General features: G+C 39.5%; 3 protein-coding genes across 6 annotated transcripts in view; 2 read left to right on the forward strand and 1 right to left on the reverse strand.

Moving 5' to 3' along the window:
- znf839 (zinc finger protein 839) overlaps positions 1-4,956 on the forward strand; it is a 58,306-nt gene extending 53,350 nt beyond the window's left edge. Inside the window, exon 8 of the mRNA XM_068038957.1 lies at positions 1,424-4,956. Coding sequence (XP_067895058.1) covers positions 1,424-2,547 — 1,124 coding nt within the window. The 3' untranslated portion in view covers positions 2,548-4,956. The remainder of the gene's footprint in view (positions 1-1,423) is intronic.
- Positions 4,343-17,001, reverse strand: cinp (cyclin dependent kinase 2 interacting protein). Of its 2 annotated transcripts, none has more exons than XM_068038958.1 (5): positions 16,933-17,001; positions 8,709-8,877; positions 7,918-8,050; positions 6,293-6,422; positions 4,343-5,438 (listed from the first exon to the last, which is right to left on the reverse strand). In XM_068038958.1, the coding sequence occupies exons 1-5, from the start codon at positions 16,937-16,939 to the stop codon at positions 5,236-5,238; spliced, it is 642 nt and encodes a 213-aa protein (XP_067895059.1). In that variant the 5' UTR covers positions 16,940-17,001; the 3' UTR covers positions 4,343-5,235. The 2 variants fall into 2 exon arrangements, with proteins under 2 accessions (XP_067895059.1, XP_067895060.1); XM_068038959.1 differs by lacking the exon at positions 16,933-17,001 and adding an exon at positions 10,597-10,673.
- A 335-nt stretch (positions 17,002-17,336) lies between these two features.
- The window catches only part of tecpr2 (tectonin beta-propeller repeat containing 2), a 140,341-nt gene continuing 137,697 nt past the window's right edge, over positions 17,337-19,980 (forward strand). For all 3 annotated transcript variants that reach the window (XR_010975680.1, XM_068038960.1, XM_068038961.1), the window contains exon 1: positions 17,337-17,495. The gene's annotated coding sequence lies outside the window, so the exon portion shown is untranslated. The remainder of the gene's footprint in view (positions 17,496-19,980) is intronic.

The following is a 19,980-nucleotide window of genomic DNA, read 5'->3' on the forward strand; positions in this document are numbered from 1 at the left end:
CTCATCAATCCTCCTTGTAACTTCCTCAAAAAACTCAATCAAGTTAGTAAGACATGACTTTCCCTTAACAAATCCATGCTATCTCTTGTTTAATCCGTGCCTTTCTAAGTAGCTGTTTATCCTGTCCCTCAGAATCAATTCTAACAATTTACCCACCACTGAGGTCAGACTGACTGGCCTATAATTATTTGGCCTATCCCTCGTATCCTTTTTAAACAATGGTAGAACGCTCACAGACGTCCGATCCTCTGGCACCTTGCCCGTATCCAGTGTGGATTTGAAGATGATCCTCAGCGCATCTGCTATTTCCTTCCTGGCTTCCTTTAACAACCTGGGATGCAATCCATCTGGCCCTGGCGATTTATCCACGTTCAAGGATGTCAGACCCTCTAGTACTTCCTCTCTCATAATTGCAGTGTGTAAATCTATGTTGGTGGAAAACAAAATTTTCTTAAATGGTACAGCTGATCATCACTACAGCTGATATTGCAGCATTCAAGAAAAATAAAGTTCTCTTACAATATGTTTTTATTTCTGTTATCCAGCAATTTTAATTCTAATCACCACTTTATATCTTATACCTTTTAATGTTTCTGTAATAACGTCTCTGTATTGGTATTTCTGTTGCTCACTGGTCATCGTTTTGTTATTGTCAACAACTTTGGGATGATTTTATTTTGACTTCTCAAAGAGCCTTCATGCTGGGACGTGAATACTTTTTTTTACATTTTGCGCCATTGTCACTATCAAGCAGTCCCAGCTTGGATTAGATGCAGGATAAAGCACCCGCACTCTGCAGAAATAACGTGTCTTAATCACATTAAGAAGCACATTACTAAATCAGTGTGACATCCTTATGACACCTTTAAGGGAGAATTCCAATTTGATGCAGAAAGAGTCAACCATACTGGGGAATTGTGCCTATTAGGAGCTGGATTGAGGCTGCCCAAACTAATTACCCTTTGGACCCTTGCACATTAGGCTGTGTTGGATTCTCCCAGAAGGTATAGAATAGTGTTAGAAAACACTGTATTGCATCCATTCTTTAATTTTTTTTTAGAAATGTTCTATATCTTTCAAAATGTTAGTAATTGGAATTACTTAAACCAAAGCAGGAAAAGCATTTGCACTTGTAGACCTGAAACATTTTTACAAAAAGGAAGTAATTTTGTCTATTGCTAGCTTCATAGCCTGTAAGTGGCCAGAAATGAAATACTGTCTCAGATGTTTTAAGGAGTAAATACCAATTTGGTAAACTGGAATTTTTATTTGGACGGGTAGGAAATGGCAGAGAAAGCGATCTTTGTATGTTAAAGTGTTTCCAGTTGTATGAACTTTCTTGATGTCATTGTATACGTGCAGCTATATTAGATTTTATGCTGTATTTGATGTGTTTACTTATACCAGCATGTGTTTTTTGCAGGTCAGAAACAAACTGAATGTCCAACACTGAATACTTGTGATACACATGCAATGTATGGACCAGAAGCTGTTCAGGCAGTAGATAAGCATACAGATGATGGAGTATTACTTTCTGGGAATATTAAAAATTCCAGTTCTGTGGAACAATCTACTTCTGAGGAATTTTGTTATCAGGTAACTCAAGTAACCCTGTCAAGTACTCAACTCCCTTTGTTGGAGCCACACAATGAAGTCCTAAGTAATAGTATTCAGGGACAAGATGATTTTTTAGCTATGGACACAGATATTACAGCAGAGGAATTGGTTCAAGAACAGTTGTCTAGTCAAAATATGCCAGAGCAGCTGAATGATACTGAACTAACCTCCACAGTGCAATCAGAGGATGAAATGACCAGTCAGAATTCACTTCTTTCAGATATGGCTAAGGGCAACCAAAAAAGTCCTGAAGCAAGCGACTCAGTTCAGGATTTGCAGCATCAGATGGGCAGCCAGGATCCACTTGGCAATCAGGAACAGACTGAGCAACTCAATGATTCTGACATAGCAGACCAGATGCAGCAGCTTGAGAAGGCTCTGTCTCGGGATGTGGAGCCTATAGGACAGGTTTGTGTCACTGAAAGTAATCATTTACAGCAGCACATAACTGAACAGACTTTTGAAACTGACATCTCTACTGAAGTAGATCTTGATGGTCAGGTATCTCCTGAAGAGATGAATGGATTGCAAGTAGCCAATCAAAATAAAATAATTGGTCACTTTGATGAACAGAATGCTGATCAAAGAAATCAGGAGGGTTCAGAAGATATTCTGGAAAGCACAGTGACAGAAGATGGAGCATTAGAATTTCAACTACCTGTTGGAAGTCAGGAATTGTTGGCTCAGGGACACGAACAGATATTCATTCAAACTTCCGAGGGCCTAATTGTGTCACATGAAGGAACTGCGGTTGTGTCACAGACCTCTGAAGGCATTGTTATAGTAACTAATGCTGATGGTACTACAATGCACATACGGACACCTGATGGTGTTCCCTTTGAAACTGTAGAAGCACTTCTTGCAATGGATTCAGAAGGACAAAGTGAAGGCCTGTTAGTTTCACAAACACAAACTGAAGTGGAACAATAACTGGGCTGTCCTCACCCCATCTCAAAAATTAGCTAAAACAACAAGGAACTTTGCTGTTTACTGCTAAAATACAAAAACAGGGCTGGTCAGTTCTTTTAGAAGAAACTTAAGACTTCTGTTTCCTATTGTGTTACAGTGAACATTTATTACTTAATGTATTTTGTATTGAAATTTATCATCCCTCAAGCTAACAAGTCTGGTTAAAAAGTGGGTGTAAAGTTTCAAGAGTGATTTACCCTAAATGTTGCATTATGCCTGGCACGATATTTGAAAGAGTGAATAAATCCAGGTACATTTATTGAAGTTTGTACTCTGGGACATGGATGTGACTGCAATAGACCAGAAAATGTGATGTTGCTGCACCGAATTTGAATGTTTTTTTTTTGCATCTTTATCTTTGACTCCTTGTTGCTTATTGGAAATGACTATTTTGCCAATATAGTATACTGCCGATTTTTGAAACTGCCATTAAAAGATTAACTGTAATTCCATGAAACATTTATAATAAATATAAATCTCATGATGCTTTGCTAATTGAAAGTTGATAAAATCTTAATTATTTAACATTTGTAATTATCTGATAAAACAGGAAAATGTTAAAATTAACCCATACTTAAAATGTTTTGTTACAAAATATCAGTTGGACATGATACAAATCTTTAATTCCCTTAAATTTGCAGAAGGCACTGCTGGTTTCTATTTAAAAGTAAATTTAAATTGCAGTTTTGAAAACTGTTCTGAAGTACAAGGCTGTGTTTTGTTCTTTCTGCATTTGTTTCACTGATGTAGAAAATTTAACATTACCCAACTTAATCATTCATTTTAAGAACTCCCGGCCAAAGAAATTGTAATTAAATCTCAGCACAGTGCGTTTAATACCAGCATTAAATTAATTAGATAGCCTACAAATGTTCAATTAAAAGAAAAAACCTTTAGCGGATACTATAACTGAGGATGAGCTTTTGAATATTAGTTCTGAAATGCTTGGGTTTCACCTTGAGTGAAATTTTACAAAAATAGTATGGTGCCAGCACATATTTGGGCTATTTTTGTAATTTTCTGATAGGGTTCATAAATCTCTATCTTCATTTCAGGGTTAGTAGACAGATGTTAATGTATGGAGTATATTGCTTTAAGGTAAATTCCTTTTAGGTACTGTTCTGTTTTGCTTTTTAAATTGACATTTCCCTCCTTTCCACTCAACTACAAGGGTACCACCCTTTAGTGCAAAACTTTGGCTAAAGAGTCTGCTCTCTTTCATTTGGTTTGCAGTCTTGTATCCATGTTTTTAAATGGAGGATCTGATTTTTTTTGAGATGGGACAGTTGCAGTCAGTAGTGTTGGAGTAATGTTAATGCCCAAATGGAAACTTTGATAGAACAAAGATTAAAGTGAGTTCTTTAATCTCCTCGCTATAAAGCTGTAACTGTACAGCAGGTGTTCAGTAGTGCCCCACACACATTCCTTTTTTCCTACAACTGATGAGTGATGCATTTAATGTGAAACTTGGTGTCCTTTTGTATAGATTTGAGAGGATGTGGAAATGGGAAAGTTACATTATTATGCTATGTACGTATCAGCTCATTACCTGTGCAGGCTGTTCATCAAATATGTATTAAGACTGTGTTGTGCATGTTAGTAGATTCCAGTTTCTTCAGTGTATAACAAACCTTTATCAAAGAGCTGTAATTGACTATTGTAAATAATGAAACTATTTAAAAACTGAAATAGCAGAAAATAGAATTTATTTTCTATTTTTAATTATAATATAGATACTTTGTAATGTCTTGCTTGACCTATCAGTACATTGTAATCTTGACAGACAGTTTTGTTGCCTTAATTTGATGGGGTGGTTAAAATGCCATCAGTAATGTTCTTCAGTTCAATTGGCTGGTGATTGTGGTCATCTGACAACTTCATTGATGGATTGGTGGTTAATCTCTTAAAACAAATGACAATTACTTGTTAGTGTTATTACAAAATGGAACTGCTCTGTCAAGGATCAACTTTGTAACAAGCCAAAGGTTGCTTGTACAGTGTATTATGAGCCATTGTTAAACTGTTATAAATATTTGCTGTAGAATTTAATGCAGAGCACTTGTGCTTTTCTCAGTACGTGGGTCTATATATTATGAAAAGCTGCCTTGCTGTTTTAATAAGGTGAAAAACTTACAATTCTACCATCAAGCTCCATTAAACACTAGCGATATGGAACAGTTTAAAATACGCCACCACAGCAGCAATTTCTTTTGCAGTTTTGGTATTTATTTTTACATCACTTGAGAATGCAAGACAAAATACAACTTTAAATATCTTTCAGGACCATTGTTAATAATTTCAACAAAATTATTTTTTCAGCATAAGTATTTCAAAGTTTCTAAAAAAGGAAATAAATATATTTTTTCTTTGCCTTTTGTCATAATTATTGTCTTACTGGATTCTACCCTACTCTTAAAGCATAAAATTTGATGGGTGAAACTTTTTGCTGTTCATGTAAGTTCTGTTCCAACTATTCACACAATCTTCAAAGTTGAGCCCAACCAATTAATTTCAGATTAAGCCTGTATGGATATCTAACTTCGTGCTAAACTATAAAAGCAAATGCATGCTTTCTCACGTTGGAAGTACAGATTTTGCAGCAGTTCAGTGATACGTGTCTCAGTACCAGTTACTATGCAAGTGTTTTTGTTACAGAATCCTGTGCCCAGTCTCCAATAGCATGCTTTCATTAAGAAGTCTGGCTTTTTCTTCGATATAAGGCTGGTATAGCCAGGCAGACAGCTCCACCATCATAAGATCACAGCTACTGGTGTGGGCGATCTCTTGAACAATTAAGCTCTTTAGCTGCAGTTCTTTTTTGTACATCTCTGTTAACTGAACTGAGATTTCATCTGAAACAGAAAAGAATTACAAATGGGTAACATGAGTCTTATTCTCTGGTGTTTAAATCTACAGCAGAACTTCAATTCCAGTAACTGCATAAATGTAAAAGTTAAATTGTGATGATGTAATGCTGAAGCATATGCCTATAGTTCAATTATTAGGCTTTTGAACAACTTGACAGTTATGTAATCTCCCTCGTGATTCAGCTGGCAAAGGCAATTAATAGCTGGACCTAAAAGTCCCTATTCTGTGCTAATTTAGCTGTGATACAGTTGGAGGAGAAAGCCCAACACCATGCAGTAATTAATGCTGGATGTATGTAGGTGTGGTCATAATAGGGCAGTATTGGGTTAAATTATTTTAATTTACCCATCTCCCTGTCTGCCAGTCAATTAGCCTGCTGATCATCACTGGTTAGGTCTTAAGTAAGTAACTGGAAGGTACTAATTGCTATGGAACTACAATGCAATGAGATCTTGTATTTAAGCACAGATACGAGAAAAAGGAGAGAAGGGAGGGGATGAACAATTTTAAAATGGTAGGTTGTACCCCAGTGTTTACACTAAGCAAAGATGGATCATCAACTTAGTGGAAAAATCTTACACTCCCCAGATTCACTTTCAGGCTAAAGCCACGTCAAATGTCGGGTAAGATTACTCATTTAAACTACAAATCAATAGAAAGATTAATCATCTTTAGAGTTGCAAAATAACCACCTACAATTGAGTTACCATTCATCATGGAAAAGAGTGTCTGCACCTTTCTCAGGACAGAAGTGGAAGCAGGTAGTGAAGAAACACTTATTCTATAATTTATTCCAATGTGGAGAACATTGATTGTAAAAGTAAAAAATTAACCATACAGAAATATTTGGTGGGCCACGTGTGAAAGAGGGGCATTTCCCTTCCAGTTTCACCATATTGAAAGGTATCGAGGTCAAGTATTCCTTTCATGGTTGCACATAGCTTTTCCATCTTTACTGCCAGTTTGATCTGAAAAAGATTACGCAGGAATTATAACATTTAAATTATACATTGGCCATTAGATAACTGGGTTTGATCTTACCATTGTACGTAATGAAAATTAAGTTAGTAGTGATGTATACCTTCAAAATCCTGACAAGTTTACTTCAACATTTCTATACTGCTTACATTTGTGAATGATTTATCTAGAAATCTTGAGAAATTATTTCAATGTAAAAGTTGTTAAAGGTACAATTTTAAGAATGACTTCAGAAAAGTTGTGCTGAGGTCATTGTGGTCAATCGGGAAGATATGTAACAAAACAGTAATATGCAAAACTGCACTGTAGTAGGCAGAAAACTGTGCAGGATTTTGGCCAATTGGTTAATGATCTCCCTTTGTTTCAAATGTCAAAGCACAATGGTTCAGTTTAAGTGGTACAGAAATATCAACTTTGTTAGCAGGTATTCTCCCTCAAGTAGGTGGTCATAGTAACTAAAAAAAAAAATCTGCAACATTGTAAGGTCATTTTAAGGTAATCTACCTGGCTGAATGTAACATGTTCTCATTCCATCATTTTTTTTTAAAAGCAGGAATGTTCACTATTCATTTTCTGTGATTTAAAAGGTCACAAATATACAGTTTAGTTCAATAAATGAATTTTGGTTTTGAAAACCCATTGCAGCTTTCTGGTAGTTATATTAAAACTTTTTTGCTGGCTTACTAATTGCAGTTGATGCAGCCACAGGTTTTTGCCATGTTACAGTTTGAAGGTCACTGATGTCCCCCAAATCCAATTATTGTCTTTACCGCTACATGCTTTTCAAAATGGTGAAAGAAGCTTATTCCAGCACAGCAAAAAGGGTTGGCATAATCTGATTTACCAGATCATCCAGTTAGTTTTCTCTCTGCCCTAGGCTGTAAGAATAATCTGGTTCTGAGTAATTGTGCTTAACCAGCAGTCCAGAAAAGTCCTCTTGAATATGATTTACCACATGGTATACTTGCCCGGCAGTTTGTATTTCTAAGTTAGTACAGAGGTTGCAGGTGTTTAAAGAAAATTGTCTTGACCTCAGCTTAGTACTTTCTGATGTAAAACCAAGGCTGGACACACAACAGGTAAAGAATTTATAGCTACCACCAGATTCACTAATCTGATGCCTGAACCATCCTCAATCTTTCTTTTGAAAAAATACAAAACTTGTTTCTTACTGGAAGTAGAGAGATGGTTTAGTCTACAGATTTGCTTACAGGTAACATTGATGTGGCTCCATGATTGCTTGTGCAAGATTACATTACTTTGCCCAGCCCACTACTATATACTATTCTTTCAGATAACCATGCTTGGAAGTGAATAAGCTCAACTAATGTGGATAAACGACTTTGCTGTGGTTCAAACTCATGCCTTCTGATGGAAGGCCAGTGCTCCGCCAATACAGCAACTGGGCCAATTGCAACCATATGTTGACAGCTTATCTTTACCAAAGCGTGATTAAGTTTTTTCACTGTTCATTCTAATTCATACCATTTTGCCAAGGACATTGAGCAACTCAGTGCAACATTCCTCCAGTTCTTTGTCATACTGCATGTTAGCCTTTCCAAGGTTACAGCTAGCATCCTCTCCTTCAGATGTTTCCAGCTTGATTTGATTTTCTCTCCTAAAGAAGTTAATACATGAGTAGAATGTCAACGTTATGACTAGTTTAAAGGCAATACTCAGATGGTGGAGAAAATGTTCTATTTAAAACAACTGAATAATAAACACTACAAATATACAAGGAATAAATCCTGTGGTCATTATTGTCTAGCTACCCAAGAATATTATTGATTTAGTCTTCTCAAATAAATTATATCTCCTTATAAGTACCAAAAATTCAGGTCCATTAGTACCTTTTCTGATCCTGAAAACAACCATTGCTGTACCCTAATGAGAATGGTTATATAATTTAGATCTATTTGTTTACAGTTGTTTCCTTATTAATTGTCTTGAAGCGAATATAATTGATACAGGACCTAAAATTTGATTGAGGAAACAAATCAAATATTACTGAGCGACTAGTGACGGACAATGTTTAGAATAACTAAATTATTTTTCACAATTTTAGTAAAGAGTTATGTTTGTTATTTTCCAAAAACTGTTAGAATGCAATAACCCCTTTAAAGCACAATAGCTTAAACTGGAATCTTATAGAAAAGAGACATGAGATTTGGAATTCATTATGAATAAATTCATCATCAAGGGCACACAATTTAAAAAAAAAACACATTTAATAGCTAAGGTTTCTAGATGTAAAATTGTCCAAAGGCAATGCTTACTGGTTGCTGAGTTTAATGTTAACAATTTTATTTGCTATTAAGAATCCTGTGTCATTAAATGTTTCCCATTTCAGCATGAAGTTATGCCAGTCTGCAGCACTGTCCTTAATTTTTCTGGCACTGTTCAAGTCTTTTTTTCGTGGCGTTAAGGCTGAACTAGTACATGGAGCTATTAGAAAGAAACACAAGTACAATGTTTATTTTAAAATCAGCAACAAAAAATATTAATGAAAGCAGTAGAACTTAACAGAGTTACCATTAAAAACCTATTGCTTAACTTTGCACCAATCTATTCATAGATACAACAACTTGCATATATACAGTCCCTTTAGCATCCCAAGGCACTTCACAGGAGCATGATCAAGCCAAATTTGACAGTCAAATATGGAGATATTAGAGCAGATGAACAAAAGCTTGGTCAAAGAGATAGGTTGTAAGGAGCATCTTAAAAGGAGGATAGAGAGGCAGAGAAGTTTTGGAAGGGAATTACAGTGCTTTGGACCTAGATGGCTGAAAGTATGGCTGCCAACAGTGGAGTGATTAAAATTGGGGATGTGCAGAGATTTAAGGGCTGTAGAGCTGGAGGAGGTTACAAAGATAGTGAGCAGCATGGCCATGGAGGGATTTGAAGAGAGGAATGAGAATTTACCAATTGAAGCATTACCAGATCATGAGCTAATGTAAGCTATCCAGTACAGGGGTGAAGGGTGAATGGAACTTGGACAAGTTAGGATCTGCGCAGAGTTTTAGATGAGCTCAAGTTTACACAAAGTTGAAGACGGAAGGCCAGCAGGAGGCCATTAGAATAGTCAAGTCCACAGGTAGCAATGGCCTGGATTTCAGCAGATGAGCTGAAGCAGGGGCAGATTTAGGTGATGTTAGAAGTGAAAGTAGGCCATCTTGGTGATGAAGCAGCGACATGGTCGGAAGCTCACCTCGGGGTCAAATACAACACCACAGTTGCAAACAATCTGGTTCACTATCAGCCAGTTGCCAGGGAGAGGGATAGAGTCCTTAATGTTTTTACAAAAGTTATTTCACAAACATATTGTCAGCTTCTTGCATTATCCTAATATAACATATTTGAGACAAAAGCTCAACAAGTATATACAAGACTAGGTGCCTCAGGACAATCATGGTGATATATTTTCATTATTTCAAGTTGGGGTAATAACCGTTTCATACCAGTTTAATGGGATTTACATGGAAAATTCCCCTCAACAATGTGCTGGGTTCATTTTAACAGTAACAATCACAGATAAGGCCATCTCTGATCACTTCCCTGTATTACTCTCCACCACATCCCCTTTCATGTACCAACTAGATTTCCTTCTGTGTCCATCCCTGGGGAAAAAAAAGCAATCCCCCAAATCACTTACAAACAGCACTTTCAAAATCCCAACTGTCTAGTCTTTGGCACTCCATTCACCAAGACATTTCTGCTGCTGATTTGCTCAACGGCACCCTTCTCTCCACCTTTAATATCCTAATCCCCAATAAAACAATTACTCTCTCTCACCCTGGCCATTCCCCTTGGTATGGCACTCATCTCCACTCCCTTAAGTCCAAGGAATGCAGACTTGAATAGGTATGGTGGACAACTGGTTTAGAAGTTCACCACCAGATCTGGCTGGACCACATAAAGCACCATTAGGTCCTGCTCTCATCTGCTAAAGCTGTTCACTATTCAAATGCAAAGACAACCCTCAGCTTTTCTTTACTGCAATCTGTCTTCTTAAACACCTCTCCCTTGTCTCCCCCAACAATAAATGCAAGGAGCTCCTGATTTCTGCTACCTCCCCCGCCCTGCCCTCTACTAATGCACCAGACCAAACTTCCTCTAAATAGTCCCCCAATCCTAAATGCGCATCTTCCTCTAGTTTCTCACCTGTCACCCATCATGCCTTCTCAGAGCTCATCTTGTCCTCGAGAATCACCTCCTGTTCTCTCAACCCTATTTCTGCTAATATGATGCAGTAGCAATGACAAATATGGCTTAAAAATGGTGAGGACTGGCCGCTTAATATTCAAGGATACAAAGTGTTCAGAAAAGACAAGGAAGGAAAAATAATGATGTGGGGTAGCAGTACCAATTAGGGAAGACATTGTAGCATTGGAAAGAGAGGATGTTCTTGATGCGGCAAAGACAGAATCCATTTGATTAGGGTTGAGAAGCAAGTAAGATAAGATCACACTACTGGGGGTATTCTGTAGAACGCTAAATAGTGAGAGAGATATAGAGGAGCACCTCTGTAGGGAAATCACAGAGATGTTCAAGAACTACAGAGCAGCGAGATTGGGGACCTTTAATTACAAAAATATAGAGTGGGATAATGTTAGAGTAAAGGGAAAGGAGGGGTGGAATTTCTGAAATGTGTTCAGGAAAACTTCCTTGATAGTATGTTCTCAGTCCAACTAGGAAGGAGGCATTGCTGGATCTGGTGCTGGGGAAAGAAAGTGGACCAAGTGTGTGTGGGGGAAACACTTGGGTAAGAGTGATAATCATATCACAAGGTTTAGATTAGTCATGGGAAAGAGCAAGGTGCAATCTAAAGTAGAACTTCTAAACTGAAAGCGGGCTAACTTCAATGCATTGAGAAGGGATCTAGACAGGGTAAGACTGAACCAAAGATTGACAGGAAAAACTAACAGAACAATGGGTGATCTTTAAGGAGAAGATGCTTCAGGTACAGGCTAGGTACATTCCAAGATGGGGAGAATAAGGCAGGGGAACCAAAGCCAGGGCTCCTTAGATGACAAGGGAGATAGAGAATATGATGAAACAAAAAAGGGGGTATGATGCATGTCAGTTGCATTCTTCAAGCAAGAAGCAGGCCAAATACAAGAAGTTGAGAGGGGAAGTGAAGAGGAAAACAAAGACTGGCAAAGAAAGAATGAGAATAAAATGGCAGCTAGCATAAAAGGGAAACCAAAAATCTTCTTGCAGCATATAAATAGTAAGCAGGTAGTGAGAGACAGGGTGAGTCCTACTAGCGACAAAGACGGTTAAAAATGTTTAAAGGCGCAGGGCAAGATTAGAATACTTAATGAGTGCATTGTATCGATATTTACTAAAGAAGAGGATGCTGACAAAACATCAGTAGAAGCTGAGATGGTAGAGCTAATGGATAGAGTAAAAATTGATGGGTAGGATGTACTGGAAAGGCTGGCTTAGAGTGGATAAGTCACCTGGTCCAGATGGCTTGCATCCCAGGTTGCTAAAGGAAGTAGAGGTAGCGGAAGGGCTTGCATAATCTTCCAATCGTCCCTAGATACAGGTGGACGTGCCAGATGATTGGAGAGTGGCAAATGTAATGCCCTTACTCAAGGAAGTGTGTAAGGACATTCCTAGTAACTACAGGTTGGTCAGTTTAACATCAGTTGTGGGTAAGGTTTTAAACAATAATCAGGGTAAAAAACCAACAGGCATTTGGAGAGATTTGAGCTAATTAAGGATACCCAGTACAGATTTGTAAAAGGCAAATCATGCTTCACGAATCGAATTGAATTTTATGATGAAGTAACAGAGAAGGTTAATGAAGGGAACGCAATGGATGTTGTCTGTATGGACTTTAAGAAAGCATTTGATAAAGTACCACATAAAAGGCTGGTTAACAAAATTGAGGCTCACGGAATCAGCTTAGATTTAAAAATTTGCTTAAGGACAGAAAACAGAGTTGTGGTAAATGGTTGTTTTTCTGACTGGAGGATGGTAGACAGTGGTGTTCCACAAAGGTCACTGCTAGGACCACTGCTTTATTGATTTATATAAATGCCTTGGATATTGGATTCAGTAAAATTTCAAAATTTGCCGATAAGAAACCTGGAGGTGTGGCAAACAGTGAGGATGATACCAATCGACTGGAACAGGACATGGATAGGCTAGCAGAATAGGCAGACAAGTGACAGCTGGAATTTAATACAGACAAGTGTGAGGTGATGCATTTTGGCAGAAGGGATAGGGAGAGAATACAGACATAATGGCACAGTTCTAAAGAGTATATGGGGACAGACGAATCTGGGGGTGCATGTGCATAGATTCTTGAAGGTGGCAGGACACTGCAAGAGGTTAATTAACAAAGCATATGGGATCTTGGGCTTCATAAACAGAGGTATTGAGTACAAAAGTAGGGAAGTTATGCTGAACCTTTAGAAAGCTCTGGTTAGGTTACAACTAGAATATTGCATCCAGATTTGGTCACCACACTTTAGGAAGGATGTGAGGGTCCTTAACAGGGTGCAGAGGAGAGTTACCAGAATGGTTCCAGGGATGAGGGATTTTAGCTACAAGGTTAGGTTTGAGAAGCTGGGGTTGTTTTCCTTGAAGCAAAGGAGATTAAGGGGTGATTTGATAGAGGTGTACAAAATTCTGACAGGTTTGGATAGGGTAGACAAGGAAAAGCTATTACCATTAACTGATGATACACGAACCAGGGGACACAGATTTAAGGTTTTGGGCATGAGATGCAGAGAAGAGGTGAGGAAGGATTTTTTTTTTTAACACGTCAAATAGTAATGACTTGGAACTCGCTGCCAGAGTGTGGTAGAAGTGGAGACGATCAATGATTCCAAAAGGAAATTTGGATGAGCACTTAAGGGAAATACTGGGATGAGGGCAGAATGGGACTGACAGGATTTCTCTACAGAGAGCTGGAATGGACTTGATGGGCTGAACAGCCTCCTCTGTGTTCTAATGACTCAGACTCCATAACTGCTGACCACCCAAGATCCCCCTCATTGCTCCCATGTTAGCTGATATTGCGAACATTGCTTCTTCCTTGGGTATTGCCCCGCTCTCCTTTAAATCTGCCAACATCACCCCTTTCCTCAAAAAAAGTCTTACCCCAAAGCGCGTGCTCATTTTTCTTTCCAGAATCTGCAGGTGATTTCAGTGTGCGGCTCCTTTAAATTTTGTTGCATAGCCTGCACAGTGACAGTTGGGTTGTTGTGCGGCCGCACAGCTTAGAAGGAACATTGCCTTGACTCCACTGTCCATGCAAGCTGCTACCCCATCTCCAACCTCCCTTTCTTGTCCAAAGTTCTTGATGGTGTTGTCGCCTCCCAAATCCATGCCCATCTTTCCCAGAGCCCCATGTTTGAATCCCTCCAAACAGATTTCCATCCTGCCACAGTACTAAAACTCCTCTCAAAGTCACAAATTGCATCCTGTGTGACTGTGACAGAGGTAAACTATTCCTCCTCGACCTGTTTGCAGCCTTTGGCACAATTGACCACACCATCTTCCTCCAACACCACTCTATTTTGTCATCCAGTTGAGTGGGATTGCACTCAGTTCCATTCTTTCTTATCTAACTATAGCCAGAGAATTACTTGCAATGATTTCTCTTCCCACTCCCAAGGATCTAGCCTTAGCCACCTATTTCTCAACCACATGCTGCCCCTTGGCAACATCATCTGAAAAGAGTGTTTGTTTTCACAAGTACACTGATGACACCAAGCTCTACCTTACCACCACCTCTCTCAGCCCCTCCACCACGTCTAAATTATCAGACTGCTTAACCGACATCCAGTCCTGAATGAGCAGAGATTTTCTCCCAACTATCGGGAGAAGTGAAGCCATTGTCTTTAGTTTCCACCCCAAACTCTGTTCCCTAGCTATTGAATCCACCCCTCTCCCTGGTAACTGAGGCTGAACCAGACTGTTGGCAAACTAGATGTCATATTTGACCCTAACCACACATCCATGCCATCACAAAGTCTACCTAGTTCCATCGCCCAATTCCACCTATTCCTCAGCTCATCTGCTGTGGAAACATTCACCATGGTTTTATTACCTCTAGACTATTCTAACACACTCCTGGCTGGTCTACTCTCTGTAAACTCAAGGTCACCCAAAACCCTGCTGCTCATATTCTTACTCACACCAAGTCCTCTTCACCTATCACCCATGTTCACTGACCTACATTGGCTCCCAGTCAAGCAATGCCTTGATTTTAAAATCGGCAGCCTTGTTTTCATATCCCTCCACGGCATTGCCCTCCCTATCTCCATAGTCTCCATCAGCCCCACAACCCTCGAGGTATCTGCACTCCTCTAATTCTGGCTTCTTGAACATTCCAGACTTTAATTATCCACCATTGGTGGGCATGCCTTCAGCAGCCAGGGCCCGAAACCTCTCTTTCCTGCTTTAAGATGCTCCTTAAAACCTATCACTTAGACTAACCTTTTGGGCATCTGCCCTAATATCACTTTAAGTGGCTAGATGTCAGATTTTGCCTCATAACACTCCTGTGAAGTGCTAAGGGACATTTTATTACATATGAAGATACGAGGATAGTGTGGGAAAAAGGCATTGAAGTGGATGACCAGCCATGATCAGACTGAATGTTGGGGCAGGCTTGTTGGGCTGAAAAGCCAACTCCTGCTCCTATATTCCTCTAAAACTGCTACATAAATACAATTTGTCGTTAACAGCTCCATCAATATCGGCGACAACGCTCTGGAAGTGGTTCAAGAGTTCACCTACCTAGGCTCAACCATCACCAGTAACCTGTCTCTCGATGCAGAAATCAACAAGCGCATGGGAAAGGCGTCCACTGCTATGTCCAGACTGGCCAGAGAGTGTGGGAAAATGGCGCACTGACACGGAACACAAAAGTCCGAGTGTATCAAGCCTGTGTCCTCAGTACCTTGCTCTATGGCAGCGAGGCCTGGACAACGTACCTCAGCCAAGAACGACGTCTCAATTCATTCCATCTTCACTGCCTCTGGAGAATCCTTGGCATCAGGTGGCAGGACTGTATCTCCAATACAGAAGTCCTCAAGGCAGCCAACATCCCCAGCATATACACCCTACTGAGCCAGCGGCGCTCGCGATGGCCTTGACCATGTGAGCCGCATGGAAGATGGCAGGATCCCCAAGGACACATTGTACAGCGAGCTCGTCACTGGTATCAGACCCACCGGCCGTCCACGTCTCCGCTTTAAAGACGTCTGCAAACGCGATGTGACGTCCTGTGACATTGATCACAAGTCGTGGGAGTCAGTTGCCAGTGATTGCCAGAGCTGGCGGACAGCTATAAAGGTGGAGCTAAAGAGTGGCGAGTCGAAGAGACTTCGCAGTTGGCAGGAAAAAAAGATAGAAGCGCAAGGGGAGAGCCAACTGTGTAACAGCCCCGACAAACAATTTCTTCTGCAGCACCTGTGGAAGAGTCTGTCACTCTAATATTGGCCTTTATAGCCACTCCAGGCGCTGCTCCACAAACCACTGACCGCCTCCAGTCGCTTACCCATTGTCTCTCGAGACAAGGAGGCCAAAGAAGAAGAAGTACAAAGAAGGTTTACTAGACTAATACCTGGAATGGGAGGGCTGTCTTACGAGGAAAGATTGGACAGGCTAGGCTTGTATCTGCTGGAATTTAGAAGAGTAAGAGGCGACTTGATTGAAACATACAAGATCCTGAGAGGTCACGACAGGGTGGATGTGCAAAGGACATTTCCCCTTGTGGGAGAATCTAGAACTAGGGGTCACTGTTTAAAAATAAGGGGTCACCCATTTATGACAGAGATAAGGAGATTTTTTTTTCTGAAGGGCATGAGTCTTTGGAATTCTCTTCCTCAAAAGGCAGTAAAAGCAGAGTCTTTGAATATTTTTATGGTAAAGGTAGATAGATTTTTCATAAGCAAGTGGGTGAAAGGTAATCAGGGGTAGGCAGAAATGTGGAGTGATCTGTTCAGCCATCAACTTATTGAATGGTGGAGCAGGCTCGAAGCGCTGAGTGGCTTCCTCCTAATTCATATGTAGAAAACAGTTAACAAAGGGAGCATTGGTCCTACAGAAAGTGAGTCTGGGGAATTAATAAGGGAAAATAAGGAGATGCCATTCCCCGAGCACAGTACAGTGCAATTTTGTCTGACAACGGCGCTTGTGAAGCGCCTTGGGACGTTAAAGGCGCTATATAAATACATGTAGTTGTTATGGAGCAGCCGGAGTGGGCACCGCATATGTGGTAGCGGATCTTAATATTTACCACATTACATTTTGAATGAAGAGACATTGCCTCGCAAAGGATTTCTTTACATAAAATGTATTTTTCTATCCTTCAAAATAAAACACGTGTCTTTTTTCACTATTTCAAAATAGGTGACTGGACAGCAAGCGTTTGAAAATGAGTGAAGTGATGAACGTTAAATGTTTTTAAATGCACCCCAAAAAGTCAAACAAAAGACTAGCAAGCTCCAATCCAAAATAATTAAGCCATACCTTCCATTCTCACCACATCTGCATTACAACTCACAAAGCGAGCACATCCTGGAACTGACGTCACTTCGGGGTCTGTTCGCTAAGCAGGGAATGATTGGAGGAATGGCTGATTGAGTCGGAGATGATTTTGATTGGTTGTAGAGCCTTTATTGGCTTCAATAGAATGTCAATTAACCTGAAACTGATTCGTGGAGAGGTCCAGTGATGATGAAGATTGGCGAAGAGATACAGGGCTGCTGAAGATATGATTGGTGAAGCGGTCCCTTGAAGGAATGCATGGATCTGATTGGTGGAGCTTTTGAAGGAGGTAAACAGAGCTCTGATTGGTGGAGCAGTCCAGTGATGGCGGAGGCAGACCGAGCTCCGATTGGTGGAACGGTCCAGTGATAACGGAGGCAGACAGAATTCTGGTTGGTGGGGTGGTTCGGTCGACGGGAAGGAGTGGCGTGGTTTGTGGTTGTTCTGAATCTGAAGTGGGTTTGGCGTCGACAGAATATGGCAGCTGGGGATAGGGGAGCCAGGCTGTGATGGTCTGAAGTTCGAAGGGTCCAACTGAGAACACAGTAAGTGATGGTGGGAGCCTGTCCGACAGACATCAGGAACACATCACTCATCTAGGCCTTAAACGGGCCTGCGTTCGGGAACCGTGGTGGGGTAGGCCGGGGGAGTGTGATGGGTAAAGCGTTATAGCAGCGCCGGCTTAGAATACAAGAGACTCTCTGAGATGGCAGTGATCGGCTGAACTGTTTGCAAAATGTGTTGTGAAATTGTATTGAACAAATGTTAGATTGTAAACAGGAAACTGTAGATTAAACGGTTTATACTTTTAAAAATAAGTGTCGAATCACTGCATTCTGATTCTGACAGTTGAATGTTTAAAGATTTCTTCGTGTGATGGAAGTACAATTATTTGGCGCCATGTATGTCGACCGCGCCAACGTTTAAACAATACTAGGTGATATCTGTTAAACACATTGTTTTTCATTACAGTATAACTAATATTATGGAAGCAAATGAAACTGACCACAAATATTTTGGCTGCTGTTAAACTTAAATTTAAAAATAAGTTAATTATAGTACATTTTAAGGACAGACATTTCTGTGATTATCTTCTTACAAATTGGAATTCAAGCAATCTTGGATTAACTTCAAACATTCTGGTTGCAGGCAACCAGAAGTGTTTATTTTAAAAGGATAAGCTACAGTTTATATATATATTATGTGTTAGAGAATAAAACAACAGATTAGGCTTTAATATTCACTGAATTCTGTAGAAACAATTGAAATAAAGCAAAGAGGAAAAATTAAGACCAAGTATGGATTTTCAATCTTCCAGATTGTCAGCCAATGGATTTAAAAGCCTTTAAACAAGTTTTGAAGTTTGACGTACTATGCAAATGTCATTTTGTCAGGTATATGTAATGACATGGAAGGGAATACCGTGGAATATAAGTGGTAGAAATCAGCAAGAAAACTGGAGTGACAGCTAAGGTCTGAAGCTGTTAGAGTCAGTGTTCAGGTCTGAAGATTGAAGAGTCTCTAGAAGTAAGCTGAGATCCTGTTTAAGTATGCATTAAGCTTGGTGAGGCTAGTGATGGGTTAAAGTTAGAACAGGAGGGAAATTGAAATGGTGAGTCATGTGGATGTCTGGATCATGCTTACTGAAAGATTATAGAAAATCAGTTCAGTTTTATTTTTGCATACTAAGTTGAATTTAAATTAAATCTAAGGAAACCAGGAAATACTTGCAAGGAAGTATAATTGAATAGTAGAAATGTTGCACTGTACTATTGCAGGTAGTTGAAGATAAAATGTTAGAATAAAGGGTAAGAAATTTAGTATTTACCTTTTTTAATTCAGCTGTTAATGTTCAGTGCACAAATAAAGTACTCTCTCCCACCCGTCCATCCTCCAGTTTTGGTAAGGAAGACTGAAAGAGATGCGGCATTCCATAGATTTGAGAGTTGAGTTGCAGCGAATGAGTTAAGCAGGAAATGGTGCTGAACAAGTTACTTGACTGATCTTGACTGAAAGAAGATCAAAATCGTGGGTATCTTTGGGGAATTAATGCATTCCTCCTTCTACCTTTAGGCCTTTAAAACTCAAGCTTGGTGTTACATCATTATTTCTTGATCTACCTCATCTCTACTAATTTTTTTCAACCTTGCTCCATCATCTTGGTTCTTAATTTTAAAAAAAGCATCACCTCTGGTCCTTGAATATGAGAAAATTCAGTAGTTTAAGAAGCTTCCTATCTTGTAAGGCATACGGAAATATTTAAATTTATTCTTATGAACATAGTTTTACAATTGTATTTGAATTAACTGACCACTCGCACAACAACGAAAACAAGAAGTCTCTCGGGAGCAACCATTAAAATACACAACATATTAAGGCTACCTGGTCTTATTATGTCTTGTGTATTTGTATATTTTAGAATGCAAAGTAGTCAATTCAACTGCCAGTTCAATCGTGGGTTTGCAGTAACCAAAATTGAAAGTGACAGGTTGTGTTCAAAGTCACAAGAAGCCTGCTCAGAGTAGATAAGGAGAAACTGTTTGCAATGACAGAACAGTTGGTAACCAGAGAAGGGCTGATTTAAGGTTATTGGCAAAAGTACCAGAGGTGGCTTGAGGAAAGAAATTTACACATAAGTTGTTATGACTTGGAGTGCACTGCTGAAAGGGTGGTGTAAAAGATTCAGTTTTTTTTAAAAAAGGGAATTGGATAAATATTTGAAGAAAGGAAATGTGCAGGGCTATAGAGAAAGAGCAAGAGAGTAGGACTAATTGGATCGATTCTTCAAAGAGCCAGCACAGGTATGATGGGCTGAATGGCCTTCTGTGTTGTATCCTTTTATGATTTTATGAAGTATCATCCTTTCCATCCCATATGTTAATATATGGTGTCCCTTTTAATTCCCACCACCCGGTGGTGACTAAGTAGAATTGGAAGCTGAATTTCAGCAGGGGACCTTTACTGTTCCGATCTGTTTAAAATTGCAGGCGTCCTGGACATCTACCTTAACTGGCAGAGTCTTTTCTAAAA

Source organism: Heterodontus francisci, chromosome 9 (genome assembly GCF_036365525.1).
Source record: "Heterodontus francisci isolate sHetFra1 chromosome 9, sHetFra1.hap1, whole genome shotgun sequence".
In the NCBI taxonomy this organism is placed as follows: domain Eukaryota; kingdom Metazoa; phylum Chordata; class Chondrichthyes; order Heterodontiformes; family Heterodontidae; genus Heterodontus; species Heterodontus francisci.

Coding starts and splice junctions, on each gene's coding strand:
- cinp (XM_068038958.1), bottom strand. Junction 8,051..8,708: donor AACATTAAACTCAGCAACCA/GTAAGCATTGCC, acceptor TAACTTCTTTAG/GAGAGAAAATCAAATCAAGC. Junction 6,423..7,917: donor TCAATGTCCTTGGCAAAATG/GTATGAATTAGA, acceptor AATCTTTTTCAG/ATCAAACTGGCAGTAAAGAT.